Source organism: Somniosus microcephalus, chromosome 1, assembly GCF_052327205.1.
Source record: "Somniosus microcephalus isolate GS21.2 chromosome 1, FLI_Smic_1.0, whole genome shotgun sequence".
NCBI classification, from domain to species: domain Eukaryota; kingdom Metazoa; phylum Chordata; class Chondrichthyes; order Squaliformes; family Somniosidae; genus Somniosus; species Somniosus microcephalus.
The window spans coordinates 158,350,287-158,372,927 of NC_140987.1; the positions used below are offsets into that span (position 1 = coordinate 158,350,287).

Genomic DNA, 22,641 nt, shown 5'->3' on the forward strand with positions numbered 1-22,641 from the left:
TCATAAGGGCTAAAGATGATGGCTTCAAACTTCTCAATGTTCAATTGGAGAAAGTTTTGATTAATTAATGATTTGATGTTAGACATGCAGTCAAACATCACAGAGGCACTCGTGGGGGCAAGGGAAGAAGTCGAGCTTGCGTCTTCAAGGTACACATGACAGCTGAACCATTGCCTGTGAATTATGTCATGGAAGGACATGTAGATGATGAAACGCAGGTGGGGAAGAGGGGTGGAGATAGATGTCTATCATCGGGGACAGAATGACTGAGAATTTGAACAAGTATGAGCTGATCAGAGTCAGAATAGATTTGTGAAGAGTAGTTCAAGTTTGACTAATCTTCAGTAGGTCGCTAACATGGTGAATAGGGGTGTGTCTATGGACTTCCTGAAGGAATTTGATAAGGTTCCACGCAAGAGATTATTAGCAAAAACGAGGGCGCATGGAATTGGAGGTAACCTTAAGACACGGGTTGGAAATTGGTTTGGAGGTTGCAGACAAAAAGTAGGGATAAAGGGAATGTACTCAGGTGAAATGTGACAAGGTGTTCCCCAGGGATCTGTACTGGGGTCTCAGCATTTCCCATTATATATCAAAGACTTGGATGAAGGAATAGAGAGTTGCATATCCAAGTTGACAGATGAAATTAAATTAGGAGGAACAGCAAGTTGTGTAGATGGGAGCAGGAAGTTACAAAGGGATATAGACAGATTAAATGAATGGGCAAAGCTGTGGCAGATGGAGTTCAATGTGGGGAAGTGTGAAGTAATCCACTTTGGATCCAAGAAAGACAATTCAGAATATTTTCTAAATGTCGAGAGACTAGAAACTGTGGAGGAGCAGAGACTTGGGTGTCCAGGCACAGGTACAAAAAGTAATCAAAAAGGCTAATGGAATTGTAGCTTTTATCTCAAGAGGGTTAGAATACAAGGTGGGAAAAGTTATACTTCAGTTGTAGAGCCTTGGTCAGGCCCCATCTGGAGTATTGCGTTACAGTTCTGGGCACTGTACAGGAAGGGGATATTGGCCTTGGAGGGCGTACAGCACAGATTTATCAAAATGATAACGGGGCTTAAAGGGTTAAATTATGAGGCCAAGTTGCATAAGCTTGGTCTGTATTTCCTTGAGTTTAGAAAATTGAAGGGTGACCTAACTGAAGCGTTTAAAAAGGATTCAATAGAGTAGATACAGAAAAGCTATTTCCTCTGGTGGGGGAACTGGGCACAATCTTAAAATTCGAGCTCAGCCTTTCAGATCAGAAAGCACCTTTTCACAGAAAGGGCAGTGGAAATATGGAATTCTCTCCCCCAAAAGGCTGTAGATGCTGGGTCAATTAAAACTTTCAAGACTGAGATTGACAGAGTTTCATTAGGTATGGTATCAAGGGATATGGATCAAAGGTGGGTAAATGGAGTTGAGGTACAGATTAGCCATGATCTAATGAAATGGAGAACAGGCTTGAGGGATTGAATGGCCTACTCTTGTTCCTATGTAGATCCATCACACTTCATACAAAGTAGAACGGAAGAGATTTTAATAGGCATAACTTGCAGAAATTCTAGAGACTGCCTCTAGTTTGTGGCAATTTTAAACAGGATTTAAACATGGTAAATTTAAATGTGCAGGTGCCAAGTCCTGCACATACACAGTGAAATGTAATTGGAAGCACAAATTTGCCCATTTGCAGTATTTAACTTAAGAGCCATGTTAGAAGATATTTGAAGATTTCTTCATTAAGGAGCAATCCTTAAAATGCTCAATATCTGTCAGAGTGCATAACTCAGCTGTTCTTTGCAAGAGGCAATGCTCCTCATTTCTCACCAGCATAATTTTCCTCGGATTCTGATACATTTCTGCATTTTTAATTCCTTAAAATAAACTGGAATGAAAAATAGCAACTTTACCTCATGCTAAAACACATGGGTGCATGTGTCAAAGTTAGCACTTGAGAGTAAAGGGAAAATCAAGCCCATACTTTTTTATTTGCAGTTCACTAACACAGCAAGTAAAAGGAAATTTTTAGATTTCCAAATACACGATATGGTGAATGCTGTTACTCTGGCAGTTTATGAACCTCATTTGATGTGTGGTCTCCCCAGGTACTTTGGCTTGTATGGTCTTATTTGGATTTATAGTTTAAAAAAAAATAGATTCAGTTATTTATTTAATCAAATTATGTTGAACTAGATGCCAACATTGCATTACAGCAGAACAGTAATTCCTGGGGAGAACACTCAGTGCCAGAGCTGGTTATTAACAGTTGAGCTGTACCTTGTTGATGCTAGGTTCCTCCGTCATAGAATTTCTGACTGTTTCATTGGAGGGGTCTACTGACTACATCACAGAACAAAGAACAGCCACAAGACAAATGGTTTAAAAAAAAGAGATGAATTAAGCATGAATTAGAAAACATTCTGTTATAGATGAAGCTCTGGCCTTGATAGTGAAAAATGAAAAGGATTACTGGCCATACGATAGGCACTACATATAAATATTGCATAGGTGTTTCTGCTGTTACTACTTGAAAGTCCTATTAGACTAATCTCATAAGAAATAACATAAAATAATCTTCCAATAAAATCAAATTGGTCATTCCTTTCAATGATTTTAACAGGCTTATATTAGATATTTGGGACAAGTTTTTTTTACCATCTCAACTATAATAAACTCTATTGTTCTATAATCTTATAAATTTATGTTATCGATATTTTAATTAAGGATTACCAAGTGAAGCAGTAGAACAAGTAATAGGTATCCAAGAGCTATAAGACAATGTAATTTATCGACTTCGGATATCAAAAACTGCAAAAGGTCACTTCTTTATAAAAAGGGCATGGCAAACTGGGAGGAAGAATGTGGGGGATTGCAGGTGATAGACCGGCTAGGGGAGTGGACAGATATGCAGCAATTGCAGTTCAAATTAGATAAATGTGAAGCAATACATTTTGGGAAAGGGAATAGAAAATGTAAATATGCCCTAATTGGTAAAATTCTCAATGCCGTTAAAGGACAGAGAGCTAGGGCACAATATATACATCTCCAAAAGCAGGCAAGGAGATGCAAGGCATGAAAAGAGCAAATGGTGTTCTGGACTTTATATATAATGGTACTGAATACAAAAAGAGGTGATGATCAATCTTTAAGAGACATTGGTTACGCATAGTTGGAATACAGTGCGCAGTTTTGCAGACCCAGTGATGGAAAGAATATTGGAGCTGCAACATAGATTCACTAAAATGTTGCAAAGGATAAAAGGTTAATTGTGTGATTGGGACTTAGTGTGGGGCAGTAGAGGTTTGGAGGAGTTGCACTTTATGCAGTATAGGATGCAAGCCAGGAATAATCAAGTCTAGAGGTGATAAAGGTATGGATGAGGGTTTCAGTAACAGATGGGCTGAGGTAGGATGGAGGCAAGTCATGTGAATAAGGCAGAAGTAGAGGATATGGTCATATAGTACGCCAAGGTTGAGAACAATCTTGTTCAGCCTGAAACAGTGGCCAAGAGGTGCAATGGAATCGATGGCAAAGGTACAGGGTCTGTGGCGGGGCCAAAGACAGTGGCTTTAGCCTTACCAATCTACAGCTGGAAGAAATTGCGCCCCCACCAAGCTGGAAAATGCTAGAGTCCATTATAAAAGATGTAATAGCAGAGCATTTGGAAAACAGTGACAGGATCGGACAAAGTCAACATGGATTTACAAAAGGTAAATCAAGCTTGACTAATCGACTGAAATTTTTTGAGGATGTAACTGGTAGAATAGATAAGGGAGAACCAGTGGATGTGGTGTATTTGGACTTTCAGGAGGCTTTTGATAAGGACCCGCATAAGAGACTAGCGTGCAAAGTTAAAGCCTATGGGATTGGGAGTAAGGTACTGACTCGGATAGAAAACTGGTTGGCAAACATGAAGCAAAGAGTTGGAATAAACGGGTCTTTTTCCGAGTGGAAGGCAGTGACTAGAGGGGTACCGCAGAGATCGGTGCTAGGACCCCAGTTATTCACAATATATATTAATGATCTAGACGAAGGAACTAGATAGAATATCTCCAAGTTTGCAGATGACACAAAGTTGGGTGGGTGTGTGTGCTGTGAGGAGGATGCAGAGAAACTCCAGTACGATTTGGACAGGTTGGGCGATTGGGCAGATGCAGTATAATGTGGATAAATGCGAGGTTATCCACTTTGGTGGCAAAAACAGGAAGGCAGATTATTATCTGAACGGCAATAGATTTGGAAAAGGGGAAGTGCAACGAGACCTGGGTGTCCTTGTGCACCAGTCACTGAAGGTAAGCATGCAGGTGCAGCAGGCGGTTAAGAAGGCAAATGGTATGCTGGCCTTGAAAGCGAGAGGATTCGAGTACAGGAGCAAGGATGTCTTGCTGCAGTTGTACAGGGCCTTGGTGAGACCACACCTTGAGTATTGTGTGCAGTTTTGGTCGGCTTATCTGAGGAAGGATGTTCTTGCCATGGAGGGAGTGCAGCGAAGATTCACCAGACTGATACCTGGGATGGCAGACGTATGGAGAGAGATTGGGTTGATTGGGCTTATATTTGCTAGAGTTTAGAAGAATGAGAGGGGATCGCATTGAAACTTATAAAATTCTAACAGGACTAGACAGACTAGATGCAGGAAGGATGTTCCCGATGGCGGGGGAGTCCAGCACCAGGGGTCACAGTCTAAGGATAAGGGGTAAGCCATTTAGGACTGAGATGAGGAGGAATTTCTTCACCCAGAGAGTGGTGAACCTGTGGAATTCTCTACCACAGAAGACAGTTGAGGCCAATTCATTAAATATATTCAAGAAGGAGTTAGATATATATATTTTTTTAAGGCTAAGGGGATCAAGGGATATGGGGAGAAAGCAGGGACAGGATACTGAATTTGGATGATTAGCCATGATCGCATTGAATGGCGGAGAAGGCTCGAGGGGCCGAATGGCCTACTCCTGCTCCTATCTTCTTTGTCTATGTTTCTATGTCAGACAAGCAGAGGTGGTGGATAGGTGAACTTCAGTGTTGTCAGAATACATCTGGAAGTTGACCTCATGACTACGGATGATGTCGCCAAGGGGCAGCTTCCAGATGAGGGAGAGGAAGAGGCCAAGGATAGATCCTTGCAGTACTCCAGAGTTACGGTGCAGGGATGGAAAGAGAAGTCATAGCTGGAGATGCTCTAAGTTAGGAAAAATAAAAAAGTGGAACCAAGCAAGGGCAATTCCATTGTGCTGGACAACGGAGGTGAGGTGCTATAGGAGGAAGGTACGGTCAACCATGTCAAAGGCCACGGAGAGGGTTGAGGAGGGATAATGCACCATGGTCACAGTCACAAAGGATGTCATTTCTGACTTTGGTTAGGGCTGGTTCAGCTGTGGCAGGAGCTTAAACCTGATTTAGAGGGGTTCAAAACAGGAAGTTGCAGGAAAGATGGGCACTGATTTAGGCGGTGACAACACGTACAAGGATGTTGGGGAGGAACGAGTGTGGAGATGGGCAGTATCACAGAAATCACAGAAACCCCACAGTGCAGATAGAGGCCATTTCGGCCCATCGAGCCTGCACCGACAAATATCCCACCCGATCCTCGTAACCCCTCCACCAACACATATCCCACCCTATCCCCGTAACCCCACGTATTTAATTCCCCTAACACTAAGGGTCAATTTATCATAGCCAATCAACCTAACCTGCACATCTTTGGACTGTGGGAGGAAACCGGAGCACCCGGAGTAAACCCACGCAAACACGGGGAGAATGTGCAAACTCCACACAGACAGTCGCCCAAGGCCGGATTCGAACCCGGGTCCCTGGCGCTGTGAGGCAACAGTGCTAACCACTATGCCACCGTGCTGCCAGTTTGCAAGGACAAAGGTGTCAAGGGTGGGTTTGTTGAGGAGGCGCTGAGGACAGCAATTTTGAAAGGCATGGGGACAGTACCGGAGGAGAGTGAAATATGTCAGCTAGCATGGGGCCAGGAAGGGAAGTTGGGAGTAAAAGCAGGAGGTAGATGAGCTTGGAGAGGGAATGAAGTGAGATAGAAGCGAAACTAGAGAGACACACAGGTTTGTGGCTAAGGCAGAGGAAAGCCTGGGGAGGTTTGGCTCGGTGAAACAGGGAAAGGGGGAAATCAGCAGAGGTAGCTGAATGGATGATTAGTGATCAAGTCAATAAGTTCCGCGTACTTGCTGTTGGAGGCGAGGGTGGAAGTGGCTGGGGCGAGAAGTTTAAGGAGGTGGTTGATAGGGGAGCAAAGATGGACGGATGCAGAAAGTGGGTAGGAAGTGTGGGTGGTGAGGGATGTAAAGAAGTGGTCAGAGAAGGTCTGATCAGTGATTCTACTCCCATGGTTTCAATGAGTGATTGCAACATTCAGGGGGTGGCTAAGAATATGGGTAGGAACGTTTATATGGAGGGAGAAGTTGTAGGACAGGAGGGCAGTGAATTTAGAGTAGAAAGGGTAAGAGGAGCTGAGAGAGAGATTAAAACAACTGAAGAATCAGTTCACTCACTGCAGAAGGAGGAAAATTGACGATATCTAGGTGAGAAACTCGGGGGGGGGGGGGTGGTGTGTGTGCGTTGACAATACGGATTTTAAAGCAGAGCTAAGGACTGCGGAATAAGGTAAGGTACGCCAGAGGAGTAGAAGGAAAGGGACCATGGTGTGACTTGGTGATCAGAGCCACACAGCCACCATGGAAGTTTGGGCAGAGTCGGTTATGCAAAGTATCGCTCGGCAGGGAGGCTTAAGTAAGGGGCAAGGTGAGCCAAGTTTCAGTCAAAGCCAGGATGTCAAATAAAATTATCCATGATATGGTCGTGGATGGCAAGGACTTTGCTCACGTGTGAATGAACATTCTGGAGTTAAATGTGGGCGGGGGTGATTGATCAGCTGGCAGAGTCCAAAGGCAGTGGTGGGTGGGGTGACCAGAATGGGAAGGGTAGTGAGGTTAGCCCCAAGCAGGCACAGTGGGTGGGAATGTCAGCCAAAGAGGAGGATGGGGCAGTTTGGGTTGCGGCTTGGTTCAAGTGTAGTGATAGGTTAGGGTAGGGATTACGGGGAGAGGGGGAAAAAGAAAAAGCAGATAGAAGCAATGGGCTTGGATCTGGTGCAGCAGCTTAAATGTGTACACAAACAGACACAGGCAGATACTGTGTCAGCTTGCTTTGTGATGGCACTGCCCAAGAATAAATAGATTACAGGAGAATTTTACATGCAATATACAAATGTTCCCAGAATCAGTGAAAAGGTTGCATTCAAAGTATCTTCTCCTTTAAATGTCCTATTTTTTCAGCCATGTATTTTGAATTTATTTCAATTGTTTCACAACAATTGTGATGTTTAATTAGTAGAACTCCTGTAATAAACTTTTCCTAAGGGTTGGTTAATTTTTTTTTTTTTTTATAAAACAAAACTCCTTCAGCCTTCTTAAACATAACTGACTCATCATGAAATTCCTTTTACAACTCACAAAACTGCATGTTTATGTAGAAAAGATCAGTGTGCAATCTAATTTTGACATGACTGTTATTCAACCACTGGTAATATATAGGGGATTCACAGAAAGAAAGACAGGAAAACTAACTGTTAGTAGTGGTAAAGATGAAATAAGTTTAAAAGTTTTATTTATTCTACTAATACAGACCTCATTTTGACATCTCTTTTTTGTGAAAATGTTTCTAATGAAGGTTTCTTGCACCTCTTCCTGTTTCACGAGGTATTGCCAAAGTCTCTTTACAGGAAGTGCAGTGTGGTGTTTTGACCTATAGAGAAAAAGTAATCTCAATTGGGCAGCAATTGCTGTTTTAGTAGATAGAAATTAGAATAATAGAAATTTACAACACAGAAGGAGACCATTTGTCCCATCATGTCTACGCCGGCCGAAAGAGAGCCTAATCCCACTTTCCAGCTCTTGGTCCGTAGCCTTGTAGGTTGAAGCACTTCAGGTGCATATCCAAGTACTTCTTAAATGTGATGAGGGTTTCTGCCTCTACCACCCTTTCAGGCAGTCAGTTCCAGACCCCCCCCCACCCTCTGGGTGAAAAAAGTTCTCCTCAACTCCTCTAATCCTTCTACCAATTACTTTAAATCTATGCCCCCTGGTTATTGACCTCTCTGCTAAGGGAAATAGGTCCTTCGCTGCTTTATAAAAGATAGGAGCGCGAGATAATGCAATGTATTATTCTACTGCTAAGGCAAAGTACTGGACGAGCAACCCAGAGGTCACGAGTTCAAATCCCACAATAGCAAGTTGTAAAATTGAATTCAAATAGGGTAGATTTTGACTCGTGCGATAGTCCAAAACAGGCCATAGCCAAATCGACAGCCCGTTTAAAATCTCTCCCCATTCTTCATTTCCACACAAGTCAATTGGGGAAGAGATGTAAAACCGGCTGTCGACTCAGCCATCGCCTGCCCTACATTATCGCGCAAGAGTCCAAATCTACCCCAAAATAAATCTGGCACCAGACGAAAAGGAGCAGGGGAGCTTCTGGATTGTTCCAGAAACCAAACGAGTTCAACCAACGTCCTGTGGGGAAAGGGAGAAGCTGCCACAAGGCAAGGTGTCAACACAGAACGTTTTATCACTCAGATGGTTCACCCCGTCTCCCTACCGATTGTATAACTCAAAATAAAAGATAGCCTTTTTCACTGAAGATTCCAAAGTGAAAATACATAATACAGTAAAATAATCATTCCTATCAACAGTAAAAATTAGTTATAAAATAGTTACATGTCAGTGCCCAGATTTCATTAAAGTGTGTTCTTAGAACCATACAAACACAGGTTTCCAGCAAAGAAGGCCACAATTAGTCCCATCATGTCTGTGCTGGCTCTTTGTTAGAGCAATCCAAAACAAATCCTACTTCCTTGCGCTCTCCTCGTAGCCCTGTATAATTATCTTCAAATATCAAATTTTCCCTTAAAAGATGCAATGCTCTCTGCCTCAACTAATTCCTGTGTCAAAAAATTCTTTGCTCCAACAGCCCTCTACATAAAGTAATTTCTCATAAGCTCTGTTAAATTTAAGACCCCCTCTACCTGAATGTGGAAAATTGTCCTGTCCACAAAAAACAGGACAAATCCAATCCGGTCAATTAATGCACTATCAATCTACTCTCAATCATCAGCAGTGATGGAAGGTGTCATCGACAGTGCTATCAAGTGGCACTTACCAATAACCTGCTCACTGATGCTCAGTTTGGGTTTCAGGACTACTCAGCTCCAGACCCCATTGCAGCCTTGGTCCAAACATGGACAAAAGAGCTGAATTCCAGTGTTGAGGTGAGAATGATTGCAATTGAAATCAAGGCAGTATTTGACTGAGTGTGGCATCAAGGAGCCCTGGTTAAATTGAAGTCAATGGAAATCAGGGGGAAAACTCTCCATTGGCTGGAGTCATACCTAGCACAAAGGAAGATGGTGTGGTTATTGGAGAACACTTATCTCAGCCCCAAGGTATCGCTACAGGAGTTCCTCAGGGCAGTGTCCTAGGCCCAACCATCTTCAGTTGCTTTAATAATGACCTTCCCTCCATCATGAGATCAAAAGTGTGGATGTTCGCTGGTGATTGCACAGCGTTCAGTGCCATTCACAACTCCTCAGATAATGAAGCAGGCCATGCCCGCATGCAACAAGACCTGGACGACATTCAGGCTTGGGCTGATGTGTGGCGCAAATGTTTCTTGCCACAAGTGCCAGGCAATGACCAGTTTCAACAAGAGAGTCTAGCCACCTCCCTTTGACATTCATCGCCAAATCTCCCACCATCAACATCCTGGGGTTCACCATTGACCAGAAATTTAACTGGACCAGCCACATAAATACTATGGCTACAAGAGCAGCTCAGAGGCTGGGTATTCGACGGCGAGTGTCTCACGTCCTGACTCCCCAAAGTCTTTCCATCACCTACAAGGCACAAGAAACAGTATGATGGAATACTCTCCATTTGCCTGGATGATTGCAGTTCCACCAACACTTAAGCAGCTCAACAGCATCCAGGACAAAGCTTGATTGGCACCCCATCCACCACTGCAGTGCAGCAACTTGCCAAGGCTTCTTTGACAGCACCTCCCAAACCCGTGACCTCTACCACCAAGAAGGACAAGGGCAGCAGGTATATGGGAACACCACCACCTCTTAAGTTCCCCAAGTCACACACCATCTTGACTTGGAAATATATAGCCTTTCCTTCATCGTCGCTGGGTCAAAATCCTGGAACTCCCTCCCTAACAGCACTGTGGAATACCTTCACCACACTGACTGCAGCGGTTCAAGGCGGCAGCTCACCACCACCTTCTTAAGGGCAAATAGGGATGATCAATAAATGCTGGCCTTGCCAGTGACGCCCACATCCCATGAACGAATAAAAAGAAAATCCCCAACCAAAGGAAATAGTAGCTCCCTATCCACTCGCCTTTCATAATTTTAATACCCTGTATTAAATCTCCTCTTACCCTTCTCTGCTCGAGTAGAAATAATCCAAGTATCTCGAGGATCTTTTCATAACTATAGATTCTGATCCCTGGCATCATGCTGGTCAATCTACACTGTATGCTATGGGTTTAATGTGATTTAATAGGACACTCAAAACTGCACACACTATTCTAACTGTGGTCTAACCAGTATTTTGTATAAATTTATTACTTCTTTATTCTCGTACTTTATGCCCCCATTAGCAAAATCTAAAATATTTTATGGTTTTATCTACCTGCACTTGTACTTTTAGGGAGTTATATATTTGAACCCTCCATGTGTCTCTGTTCACACACATTCTTCATTGCCTTTCCATTGAATAGATACCCTAATTCCTTGCTTTTCCTCCCAAAATGTATTACCTCACATTGATATCCATGTTAAATTGTTTCTGCCCATTCCACTAAATTGTCTTCCTGAAGCCTTTTACAGTTCTCCTCAATGTTTGCTAAACCTCTGCCATTGGTTGTCAGCAAATTTCAAGACTGTGCTCCTTATATCCAAGTACAAATCATCTCTATATACCAAGAACAAAAGTGGACTCAGCACTAATCCATGGGGTACTGATCCTTTTCCAACCTTGCTCCAATCTTAACACCATCAACTAACTGAACCAAGTTGTGGTTGCTAATTCCCAAATGTTTGCTTGCTCACATCAGTTGTTTGTTCCACTTCATTAACTGGAACTAAATCAAGCATTGTGCCTTTCCTTACTTGGCAAGAATCATACAGATCTAGAAAGCAGTCCTGGATAAGTAATTTTTCACTTTGACCTTATGCATTACCTTTATTCTAGTCTATCCTGGGTTAATTAAAATCATCCAATATTATTGCCTTGTTCCTCTTACTTGAATGGTGTATTTGTGGGTTCCAGCAATGCTTTATGGATGAGGATAGCAGGACCTGACGACATTGCGCCTTCACTGGTATGCATTGAGATGAAGTCTGGAGGAGGCCCACCAAATAACTCAAGTCGCCGAAGCAATACTTGTTCCCAGCGCTGAAGAGTCTTTAAACTTGCATGGCAAGAAGGAGAACAAACAGGGAGTTCTGCAAGATAGCAATAAATAAGCTAAACATTGGTGAAATGACAAATTCAATTTGCATTGTCAAAACTTGAGAATTTGGAAAAATAAAAGGTTATTAAAGCTAACAAATTGGAGGACCACTGCATAAATGTTTCATCCCTTCAAAATGTTCTGCTTCTTCCCCTCCAGATTATAATATATGTATTCATATTGTGAATATAATATGTATTCATATTGTGAATCTAAATTAAGTATTTGCTATCCCACAACATGAGTCATTCCCTTGAGGAGCAAATAAAGATGGGGAGAAAATTAGAGGTAAAAAATTTCCCTGCTACATTATGAAACAAAGAGAGAAGGTAGTTAGTTACCTGAAAGATCCAACCCTGCCATTGGGTAAAAGTTCTTTAAATTATGCAGCACCAACTGCACCATAGCATATCGCATCAGTGACCAGCTAAATAATGTTAAAAAAAAAGTTTTAAAATGTTATTCTGTTGCAAAAAAGCATACTCAAGTCACCAACAAGATAAAACTGTTCCAAATCAATTTTGTGTCATCAGTTTGGGTTGGATTAGAATTTATATCTAACAAGTGAAAGGAGAGACTGTGGTTGTTGGAGGCCAAGCATCACAGCCCCAGGAATTTGCTGCAGGAGTTGCTCAGGGAAGCATCTTCAGTCAAACCATCTTCAGCTGGTTCAATAGCTTCCCCTTCATCATAAGGTCAGGAGTGGGGCTGTTTACTGATGATTCCAGTGTTCAGCTCCATTCACAACTGCTCCAAAAATCAAGCAGCCCATGTTAACCTTCAGTAAGATGAAGTTCTGAGGAAATGTTTTGTACCTGAAACTCCAATTGCCCCATATTCCACATAATAAGACTTGTTAGCAAAATTAAAGCCCATGGGATTAAAGGGACAGTGGCAGCATGGATACAAAATTGGCTAAGGGACAGAAAGCAGAGAGTAGTTGTGAATGGTTGTTTTTCAGACTGGAGCGAAGTAGGCAGTGGGGTCCCCAGGGGTCAGTATTAGGATCATTGTTTTTCTTGTTATATATAAGTGACCTGAACTTGGGTATACAGGGCATAATTTCAAAGTCTGCAGCCGATACAAAACTCAGAAATGTAGTAAACAATGAGACGGATAGTAAGAGACTTCAGGAGGACATAGACAGACTGGTGAAATGGACAGACACATGGAAGATGAAATTTAACGCAGAGAAGTATGAAGTGGTGCCTTTCCTTATTCTTCCTACCAAAACGTAATATAAACTAAATGGTACAATTTTAAAGAGGCTGCAGGAACAGAGACACCTGGGGGTGTATGTACACAAATCTTTGAAGGTGGCAGACAAGTTGAGAAGGCGGTTAAAAATTATTAATTTATTAGAGGAATATCCATTCACTTATGAGCAAGGCCCTTGCCATCCACGAGCTTATTGTGGATCACGGCCCTGACGGAAACTTGGATGAGGGGTGATGACACCTTCCCCTTAAATGAAGCCTCCCTGCCTGGCTATACCTTCCACCACTTGCCCCGCTCAGACTGCCGTGGTGGTGGTGTGGCTCTCATCACCAAATCACACCTTGGTCTGTACCCCATCTGCTCCGGCACTTTCTCATCCTTTGAACATTTCACCTTATTCCACGCCCTCACCTCTCATTTAAACTTCTCGTTCTCCACCGCCCACCCAAGGACCGTAAAAATGTTATTATCGAGATAGCTTCACTGCTTTCCTCCCTCCGCCTCTGCACTGAGCAACTACTCATCCTCCGGTGATTTCAACCTCCATCTCAATTCATCATGCTCTCTCCTGAATTCGCTACCCTCCTATCCTCCCTTAATCTCTCCCTCCAAGTAAATGCCCCAACTTATATTCACGGCCACCCCCTCGACCTTGCCATCTCTCGTGGCCTTGCTACTCCCATCGTGTCAATCGCATATAAGGCCATCTTTGACCACTTCCTCGTATTGCTCTCCACCCACATCCCCCTTCCACCCCGCTCCAACCCTACTTTCTTCGGTGTTCGCCCCTGGAAAAAAATCTCTCCAAACTCTCTTACAACTGCACTTACGAAATCCCAACTGTCCAGCCTTTGGCCCTCCATTCATCTTGACATTTCTGCAGCTACCGATCTGCTCAACCACACCCTCACCACCACCTTTGATGCCCTCGTCCCTATTAAAACAATTACTCTCCCTCACTTGGGCCCTTCCCCCTGGTACGGCCCTCATCTTCACTCCCTTAAGTCCAAGGGACGCAGACTTGAACGGATATGGTGGACAATTGGTTTAGCCATTCACCGCCAGATCTGGCTGGACCACAATGCATCATCAGGTCCTGCTCTCGTCTGCCAAAACTGCTCACTATTCCAAAATCATTCTGGAATGCAAAGATAAACCCCAGCTTCTATGCTCTACTGCTAGTCATCGTCTTCTTAAAACCCTCTCCCCTGTCTCCTCCAACCTAAGCTCCGACAACAAGTATGAGGAGCTCACAGACTTCTTTGTCTCTAAGATTGAAACCATCCGTTCAGCTGCTTCTGCCACTTCCCTTCCTTCCGAGCCCACCGGGCCAAACGTCCTCCGAGGTTTCCGCCGCCTAAGCCCTGAACTCGCATCTTTCTCCAGTTTCTCTCCAATCTCCCCTCATAACCTCTCCACGCTCATCTGCTCCATTAGACCCACTTCCTGCTCCCTCGACCCTATTCCCACCAAACTGCTGACCACCCAACTTACTTATCTGGCTCCCATGTTAGCTGTTAATGGTTCTCTCCTCAGGTACTGTCCCCCTCTCCCTCAAATCTGCCATCAACACCCCTCTCCTCAAAAAATCAACCCTTGATCCCACAGTCCTTGCAAACTACCGCCCCCATCTCCAACCTCCCTTTCCTCTGCAAAGTACTTGAACGTGTTGTCGCCTCCAAAATCCGTGCCCATCTTTCCCAGAACTCCATGTTTGAATTCCTCCAATCAGGTTTCCACCCCGCCACAGTACCAAAATTGCTCTCATCAAAGTCATAAACGACACATTAAGACTGCCTATTCCACCTCCATAACATTAGCCGTCTCTGCCCCAGCTCTTCCGCTGCCGAAACCATCATCTATGCCTTTGTTACCTTTAGACTTGACTATTCCAACGCACTCCTGGTTGGCCTCCCACATTCTACCCTACGCAAACTTGAGGTCATCAAAAACTCAGCTGCCCATGCCCTTACTCGCATCAAGTTCTGTTCACCCATTACCCGTGCTCGCTGACCTATACTGGCTCCCGGTTAAGCAACAACTCAATTTCAAAAATCTCATCCTTGTTTTCAAATGCCTCCATGGCCTCACCCCTCCCCATCTCTGTAATCCCCTTCAGCCCCACAACCACCTGCCCCGCCCACCCAGAGATATCTGCCCTCCTCTAATTCTGCCCTCTTGAACATCCCTGATTATAATTGCTCAACTATTGGTGGCCGTGCCTTCTGTTGCCTAGGCCCCAAGCTCTAGGATTCCCTCCCTAAACCTTTCCACCTCTATCTCTCTTTCCTTCTTTAAGAAGCTCCTTAACATAAGAACATAAAAACAGTGACAGGATTGGACAAAGTCAACATGGATTTACAAAAGGTAAATCGTGCTCGACTAATCTACTGGAATTTTTTGAGGATGTAACTGGTAAAATAGATAAGGGAAAACCAGTGGATGTGGTGTATTTCGACTTTCAAAAGGCTTTCGATAAGGCCCCGCATAAGAGATTAGTGTGTAAAGTTAAGGCACATGGGATTGGGAGCAAGGTATTGACTTGGATAGAGAGCTGGTTGGCAGACAGAAAGCAAAGAATAAACGGGTCTTTTTCCGAGTGGCAGGCTATTGACTAGTGGGGTACCGCAGGGATCGGTGCTAGGACCCCAGCTATTCACAATATATATTAATGATCTAGACAAGGGAACTAGATGTAATATCTCCAAGTTTGCAGATGACACAAAGCTGGGTGGGCGTGTGTGCTGTGAGGAGGATGCCGAGAAACTCCAGTGTGATTTGGACAGGTTGGGTGATTGGGCAGAAGCATGGCAGATGCAATATAACGTGGATAAATGTGAGGTTATCCACTTTGGTGTCAAAAACAGGAAGGCAGATTATTATCTGAATGACAATAGATTGGGAGAAGGGGAAGTGCAACAAGACCTGGGTGTCCTTGTGCACCAGTCGCTGAAGGTAAGAATGCAGGTGCAGCAGGCGGTTAAGAAGGCAAATGGTATGTTGGCCTTCATAGCAAGAGGGTTTGAGTACAGGAACAAGGATGTCTTGCTGCAGTTGTACAGGGCCTTGGTGAGACCACATCTTGAGTATTGTGTGCAGTTTTGGTCGCCTTATCTGAGGAAGGATGTTCTTGCCATGGAGGGAGTGCAGCGAAGATTCACCAGGCTGATACCTGGAATGGCAGGAATGACGTATGAGGAGATTGGGCTTATACTCGCTGGAGTTTAGATGAGAGGGGATCTCATTGAAACATGTAAAATTCTAACAGGACTAGACAGACTAGATGCAGGAAGGATGTTCCCGATGGTCGGGGAGTCCAGAACCAGGGATCACAGTCTAAGGATAAGGGGTAAGCCATTTAGGACGGAGATGAGGAGGAATTTCTTCACCCAGAGAGTAGTGAACCTGTGGAATTCTCTACCACAGAAGGCAGTAGAGGCCAATTCATTAAATATATTTAAGAAGGAGTTGGATATATTCCTTAAGGCTAAAGGGATCAAGGGATACGGAGAGAAGGCAGGAACGGGGTACTGAATTTGGATGATCAGCCATGATCTCATTGAATAGCGGAGCAGGCTCGAGGGGCCGAATGGCCTACTCCTGCTCCCATCTTCTATGTTTCTATGTTTAAGAACATAAGAAATAGGAGCAGGAGTAGGCCATTTGGCCACTTGAGCCTGCTCTGCCATTCACGAAGATCATGGCTGATCTTCTACCTCATCTCCACTTTCCTGCACTATCCCCATATCCCTTGGATTCCCTTAATATTCAAAAATCTATCGATCTCCATCTTGAATATACTCAACTACTGAGCCTCCACAGCCCTCTGGGGTAGAGAATTCCAAAGATTCACCACCCTTTGAGTGACAAAATTGCTCATCTCAGTCCTAAATGGCCGACCACTTATTCTGAGACTGTGACCCCTGGTTCTAGACTGCCCAGCCAGGGGAAACATCCTCCTTCTATCTACCCTGTCAAGCCCTGTAAGAATTTTGTATATTTCAATAAGATCACCTCTCATTCTTCTAAACTCCAGCAAATATAGGCCTAGTCTACTCAATCTCTCCTCACAGGACAATCCCCTGTCCCAGGAACCAGTCTGGTGAATCTTCGTTGCACTCCCTCTATGGCAAGTATATTCCTTAGGTCGAGACTAAAGCTGTACACAATACTCCAGGTGTAGTCTCACCAGGGTCCTATATAATTGCAGTAAGACGTCTTTATTCTTATACTCAAATCCTCTTGTAATAAAGGCCAACATACCATTTGCATTCCTAATTGCTTGCTGTACCTACATGTTAACTTTCAGTGATTCGTGTACAAGGACAGCTAGGTCAATTCTGAACACCAACATTTCCCAATCTCACCATTTAAAAAATACTCTGCTGTTCTATTTTTCCTACCAAAGTGGATAACTTCACATTTCTCCACATTATATTCCATTTGCCATTTTCTTGCCCACTCACTTAACTTGTCTATATCCCATTGAAGCCTCCTTGCATCCTCCTCACAAAGCTGGGTGGGAATGTTAAGTTGTATCATCAGCAAACTTGGATACATTACATTTGGTCTCCTCATCCAAATCATTGATATAGATTGTGAATAGCTGAGGCCCAAGCACAGATCCTTGCGGTACCCCACTAGTTACAGCCTGCCAACCCGAAAATGACCCATTTATTCCTACTCTGTTTTTTGTCTGTTAACCAATCCTCAATCCATGCTGGTATATTACCCCCAATCCCATGAGCCCTAATTTTGTTTAATAACCTCTTGTGTGGCACCTCATCGAATGCCTTCTGAAAATCCAAATACACCTCTGACCAAGCTTTTGGTCATCTGCCCTAATTTCTTATGTGGCTCGGAGTCAAATTTTTGTCTTATAATACTCCTGTGAAGCGCCTTGGGGCATTTTACTACGTTAAATGCGCTATATAAATACAAGTTGTTCTTGTTGAATAAAGTACAAAAGTAAGGAAGTTATGCTGAACCATTATAAAACATTGGCTAGGCCCCAGCTGGAGTATTGTGTTCAATTCTGGGCAACACACTTTAGAAGGATGTCAGGGTCTTGGAGAGGGTGCAGAAGAGATTTACTAGAATGATACCAGGGTTGAGGGACTTCAGTTGTGTGGAGTTCCTAGAGAAGATGCGGTTGTTCTCCTTAGAGCAGAGAAGGTTGAGGGAATATTTGGTAGAGGTGTTCACAATCATGAATGGTTTTGATAGAGTAAATAATGAGAAACTGATCCTAGTGGCAGAAGGGTCAATAACCAGAGGACACTGATTTAATGTGATTGGCAAAAGAACCAGAGGCAACATGAGGAAACACAGCGAGTTGTTATCTGGAATACACTGCCTGAAAGGGTGGTGGAAGAAGATTCAACAGTAACTTTAAAAAGAAAATTGGATAAATACTTGAAGGGAAAAAAATTAGAGGGCTATGGGGAAAGAGCAGGGGAGTGGGATTAATTGGATAGCTCTACCAAGGAGCTGGGACAGGCATGATGGGCCAAATTACCTCCTTTAATGCTGTATCATTCTATGATTCTACTTCTTCGGCAGTCCCTTGGAACCGATGACTTGCTTCCACATTAAAAATGAGTTCGCAGGTGACTGATGAGTCCAATGTGGGACCTACAGTCTCTGTCACAGGTGGGGCAGACAGTGGTTGAAGGGGCGGGTGGGTGGGGTGTTTGGGTTGACATGCGCTCCTTGCGCTGTTTGTGCTTGGCTTCCGCTTGCTCCCGGCAAAGAGACTCGAGGTGTTCGGCACCTTCCCAGATGCTTCTCCTCCACTTTGTGCGGTCTTGGGCCAGGGATTCCCAGGTGTCAGTGGGGATGTTACACTTTTTCCAAGGAGGCTTTGAAGGTGTCCTTGAAGCGTTTCCTCTGCCCACCTGGGGCTCTCTTGCCGTGCCGGAGCTCCGAGTTGAGCGCTTGTTTTGGGAGTCTCATATCGGGCATGCGGACAATGTGACCCGTCCATCGGAGCTGATCGAGCGTGGTCAAAGCTTTGATGCTGGGGATGTTGGCCTGAGCAAGAACACGGACGTTGGCGCGCCTATCCTGCCAATGGATATGCAGGATCTTGCGGAGGCAACGTTGGCGTTACCTATCCAGTGCTTCGAGGTGCCTGCTGTACATGGTCCATGTCTCTGAGGCATACAGCAGGGCGGGTATCACTGCTGCGCTGTAGACCATGAGCTTAGTGCCGGGTTTGAGGTCCTGGTCTTCAAACACTCTCTTCCTCAGGCGACCGAAGGCTGCACTGGCACACTGAGGGCGGTGTTGGACTTAGTCATTGATGTCTGCCCTTGTTGATAGTAAACTCCCGAGGTATGGAAAGTGGTCCACGTTGTCCAAGGCCTTGTCGTGGATTTTGATAATCGGGGGACAGTACTGTGTGGCGGGGGCAGGTTGGTAGAGGACCTTTGTCTTACGGATGTTCAGTGTAAGTATATATAAGATGGCTCCTGTGCCGGCAGCTCCCTAGGGAGCTCCTTTGCCATCCTTGACCATCCATTGCCATCCTTTGCTCTATTTCTCCCCAGTCTCCTTTCTTCTGCTGTTTAAGCTCCCCTGGCTCTAACAGTGGGTGCATTTTTATCCCTAACTGCAAGTTCAAGCTGCAAGGTTAAAGTTACCTGAGCCCACTGCCCATGCTATGATTCTACAAGAGTGCAATGGTTCACTGTGCTGCCCAACACTTTTCTAAAAAGCAGTGTCGTGAAATATTTCATAAAGCAAAATGTAACATCTAGTAGATAGATTACGGAATAGCTGTTGTGGGGAAGAGAGTAACTCCTCACAGGAAAAAGCCTAAGAGTTATCATGGGGTTACTAATATATGTCTTATAGCCATAATTTTCAAGCATGTTGCTTCCTATTTTGGCTGTAAGAGCTGTGACCCCCAGTAAAACAAGAATGGGAAGAAAATGGGGCTGAAGGAGAAACCAAAAGGGTAACAAAGTTTGGTGGAGAGGAAATGAAGATATTAAAGTCATTTTTATCAAGTGAAACCAGACCAAGGTATCTCTTACCTGAAAGAATTAGGATTTGAATGCTCTTGAAGCTGTATGTCTGAAGCAAAAGCATCTTCCTCATCATCACTGCCCTGGCTCTCTTCTGAATCATACTCAATTTTGCTCTGTGATGGGGGAAGGAAGGGCTGGAGGAAAGAACGTGTGCAGTTTATAACAGCTGCAACTATTGATTAAAAATTTTATTCTAGATTTAAATTTAAACGTCCTGCAATATTCACTCCGTGTGGTATCAAGAAACGGCTCGGCGCACTGGATACAGCAAAAGCTATGGGCCCCGACAACATCCTGGCTATCGTGAAGACTTGTGCTCCAGAACTAGCTGCACCTCTAGCCCAGCTGTTCCAGTACAGCCACAACATTGGCATCTAGTCGACAATGTGGAAAACTGCCCAGGTATGTCCTATCCACAAAAAGCAGGACAAATCCGGTCAATTAATGCACTATCAGTCTACTCTCAATCATCAGCAAAGTGATGGAAGGTGTCATCGACAGTGCTATCAAGCGGCACTTACTCATCAATAACCTGCTCACCGATACCCAGTTTGGGTTCCTCCAAAAACACTCTGCTCCCGACCTCATTACAGCCTTGGTCCAAACATGGACAAAGGAGCTGAATTCCAGAGAAGTGAGAGTGACTGCCCTTGACATCAAGGCAGTATTTGACCGAGTGCGGCATGAAGGAGCCCTAGTAAAACTGAAGTCAATCGGAATCGGGGGGGGGGGGAAGGAAAACTCTCCCGTGACTGGAGTCATATCTAATATAAAGGAAGATGGTTGTGGTGATTGAAGGTCAATCATCACAGCCCCAGGACATCGCTGCAGGAGTTCCTCAGGGCAGTGTCCTAGGCCCAACCATCTTCAGCTGCTTCATCAATGACCTTCCCACCAACATAAGGTCAGAAATGGGGATGTTCACTGATGACGACACAGTGTTCAGTGCTATTCACAACTCCTCAGATAATGAAGCAGTCCATGCCCACATGCAACAAGGCCTGGACGACGTTCAGGCTTGGGCTGATAAGTGGCAGGTAACATTCACGCCACACAAGTGCCAGGCAATGATCATCTCCAACAAGCGAGAGTCCAACCACCGCCCCATGACATTCAATGGCATTACCATCGCTGAATCCCCCCATCAACATCCTGGGGGTCACCAATGATCAGAAACTTAACTGGACCAGCCACATAAATACTGTGGCAACAAGAGCAGGTCAGTGCCTCACCTCCTGACTCCCCAAAGCCTTTCCACCATCTACAAGGCACAAGTAAGGAGTGTGATGGAATACTCTTCACTTGCCTGGATGAGTGCAGCTCCAACAACAGTCAAGAAGCTCGACACCATCCAGGACAAAGCAGCCCACTTGATTGGCACCCCATTTACCACCTTAAGCACTCACTCCCTCCACCACCGGCGTACCGTGGCTGCAGTGTGTACCATCTACAAGATGCACTGCAGCAACTCGCCAAGGCTTCTTCGGCAACACCTCCCAAACCAGCGACCTCTTCCACCTAGGACAAGGGCAGCAGGTGCATGGGAACACCACCACCTCCAAGTTCCCCTCCAAGTCACACACAATCCTGACTTAGAAGTATATCGCTGATCCTTCATCGTCACTGGGTCAAAATCCTGGAACTCCCTACCTAATAGCACTGTGGGACTACCTTCACCACACTGACTGCAGCGGTTCAAGGAGGCTCACCACCACCTTCTCAAGGGCAATTAGGGACGGGCAATAAATGCTGGTCTTGCCAGCAACATCCCATAAATGAATAAAAAAATCTAGCCACTTATAGCCTTACCTTTTCATAGTTTTCAGTATGCATTATTTTTTTTCACTAACTGTGAAACTAATTTATTCTTTTTACATTTATTCCTTATTTATGAATTGAATGAGGTGATTAGTAGGAACAAAAAACACAATACTATAGATGCTGGAGATCTGAAACAAAAAACAGAAAATGCACACACTCTTATGGCCCCGATATTACCTCAGAGGTGTTCCGTGCGGGGGTGGGATTGTGGGGAGCAACGCTCCCTTTAAGATGCGCGGCTGCTCTGCAGGTCCTGTGCAGCCGGCGAGCTGGCTTTTAAATAGAAAAACTGTGCATGCGCGGAATTTTGAATGGCCCGCGCAGGTGTTAAAGGGTCCACGCAGGCCAAGAAAAAATTAGAGGGAATATTGGTGGGGATGTGCACTGGGTAGCTTGTTGGGCCTGGGGGGTGGGGGGAGCAGCACTGTTGCTCCTCCTGGCCCACAAGCAATGCTGTAAAGGCACTTGCCCTCATGGATTCAGCCCTTCTCAGCCACCTTTCACCTGCTGGCTATCCCAGGCCAGGGAAACCCGGCCAACTGTGGTTAAAAATAGAATCACTGTTAAAGTGAGGGCGTGCAGGCTCCATAAAATATTTAAATGAACAACCCACCTCCTGAGAGCGGATTGGTCGCCCACCCCTTGTCGTGCCTCTGTTAAACCAGAAGTGGGCAGGTTCGAAGGGGATTGGGTTATGGTTTCAGATTTTTAGCTTTTTAATATCTCACCTGAAGCAAACCCACCCGTTTTTGGGGATTAAAATTCCCCCTTGTGTCTCATGTCTTATTTTACTCAATGTGCCTCTTACTGTCCTGTGCCAATATTACTTCTGCCATTTAACCTTCTCCTGTTCTCCAGGTCACGTTTTTTTACGCTCCTCCTTTCTCGTGTTCTGTTCCTTTTTAAATGCTGTTCATCTGTAATATCTTCCCGTTCTTTGAAGGGTGCATTCACAAAACATCTTGTCTATTCTTTCCAGATGGTGCCTGACCAGCTGAGTGTTTTCAGCATTTTCTGTTTTTGCTTAAAGTGTAACAGA

The 22,641-nt window shown here is 44.5% G+C and overlaps 1 protein-coding gene across 5 annotated transcripts in view; it reads right to left on the minus strand.

The window, feature by feature from the left end:
* dmxl1 (Dmx like 1) overlaps nucleotides 1-22,641 on the minus strand; it is a 228,418-nt gene that overhangs the window by 39,614 nt on the left and 166,163 nt on the right. For 3 of the 5 annotated variants that reach the window (XM_085986990.1, XM_085986982.1, XM_085987011.1), the window contains 5 exons: nucleotides 19,788-19,915; nucleotides 11,871-11,956; nucleotides 11,320-11,521; nucleotides 7,641-7,758; nucleotides 2,272-2,334 (listed from right to left, as the gene is read on the minus strand). In XM_085986990.1, coding sequence (XP_085843116.1) covers nucleotides 2,272-2,334; nucleotides 7,641-7,758; nucleotides 11,320-11,521; nucleotides 11,871-11,956; nucleotides 19,788-19,915 — 597 coding nt within the window. The remainder of the gene's footprint in view (nucleotides 1-2,271; nucleotides 2,335-7,640; nucleotides 7,759-11,319; nucleotides 11,522-11,870; nucleotides 11,957-19,787; nucleotides 19,916-22,641) is intronic. The other 2 variants (XM_085987007.1, XM_085986999.1) reach the window with 1 other exon arrangement.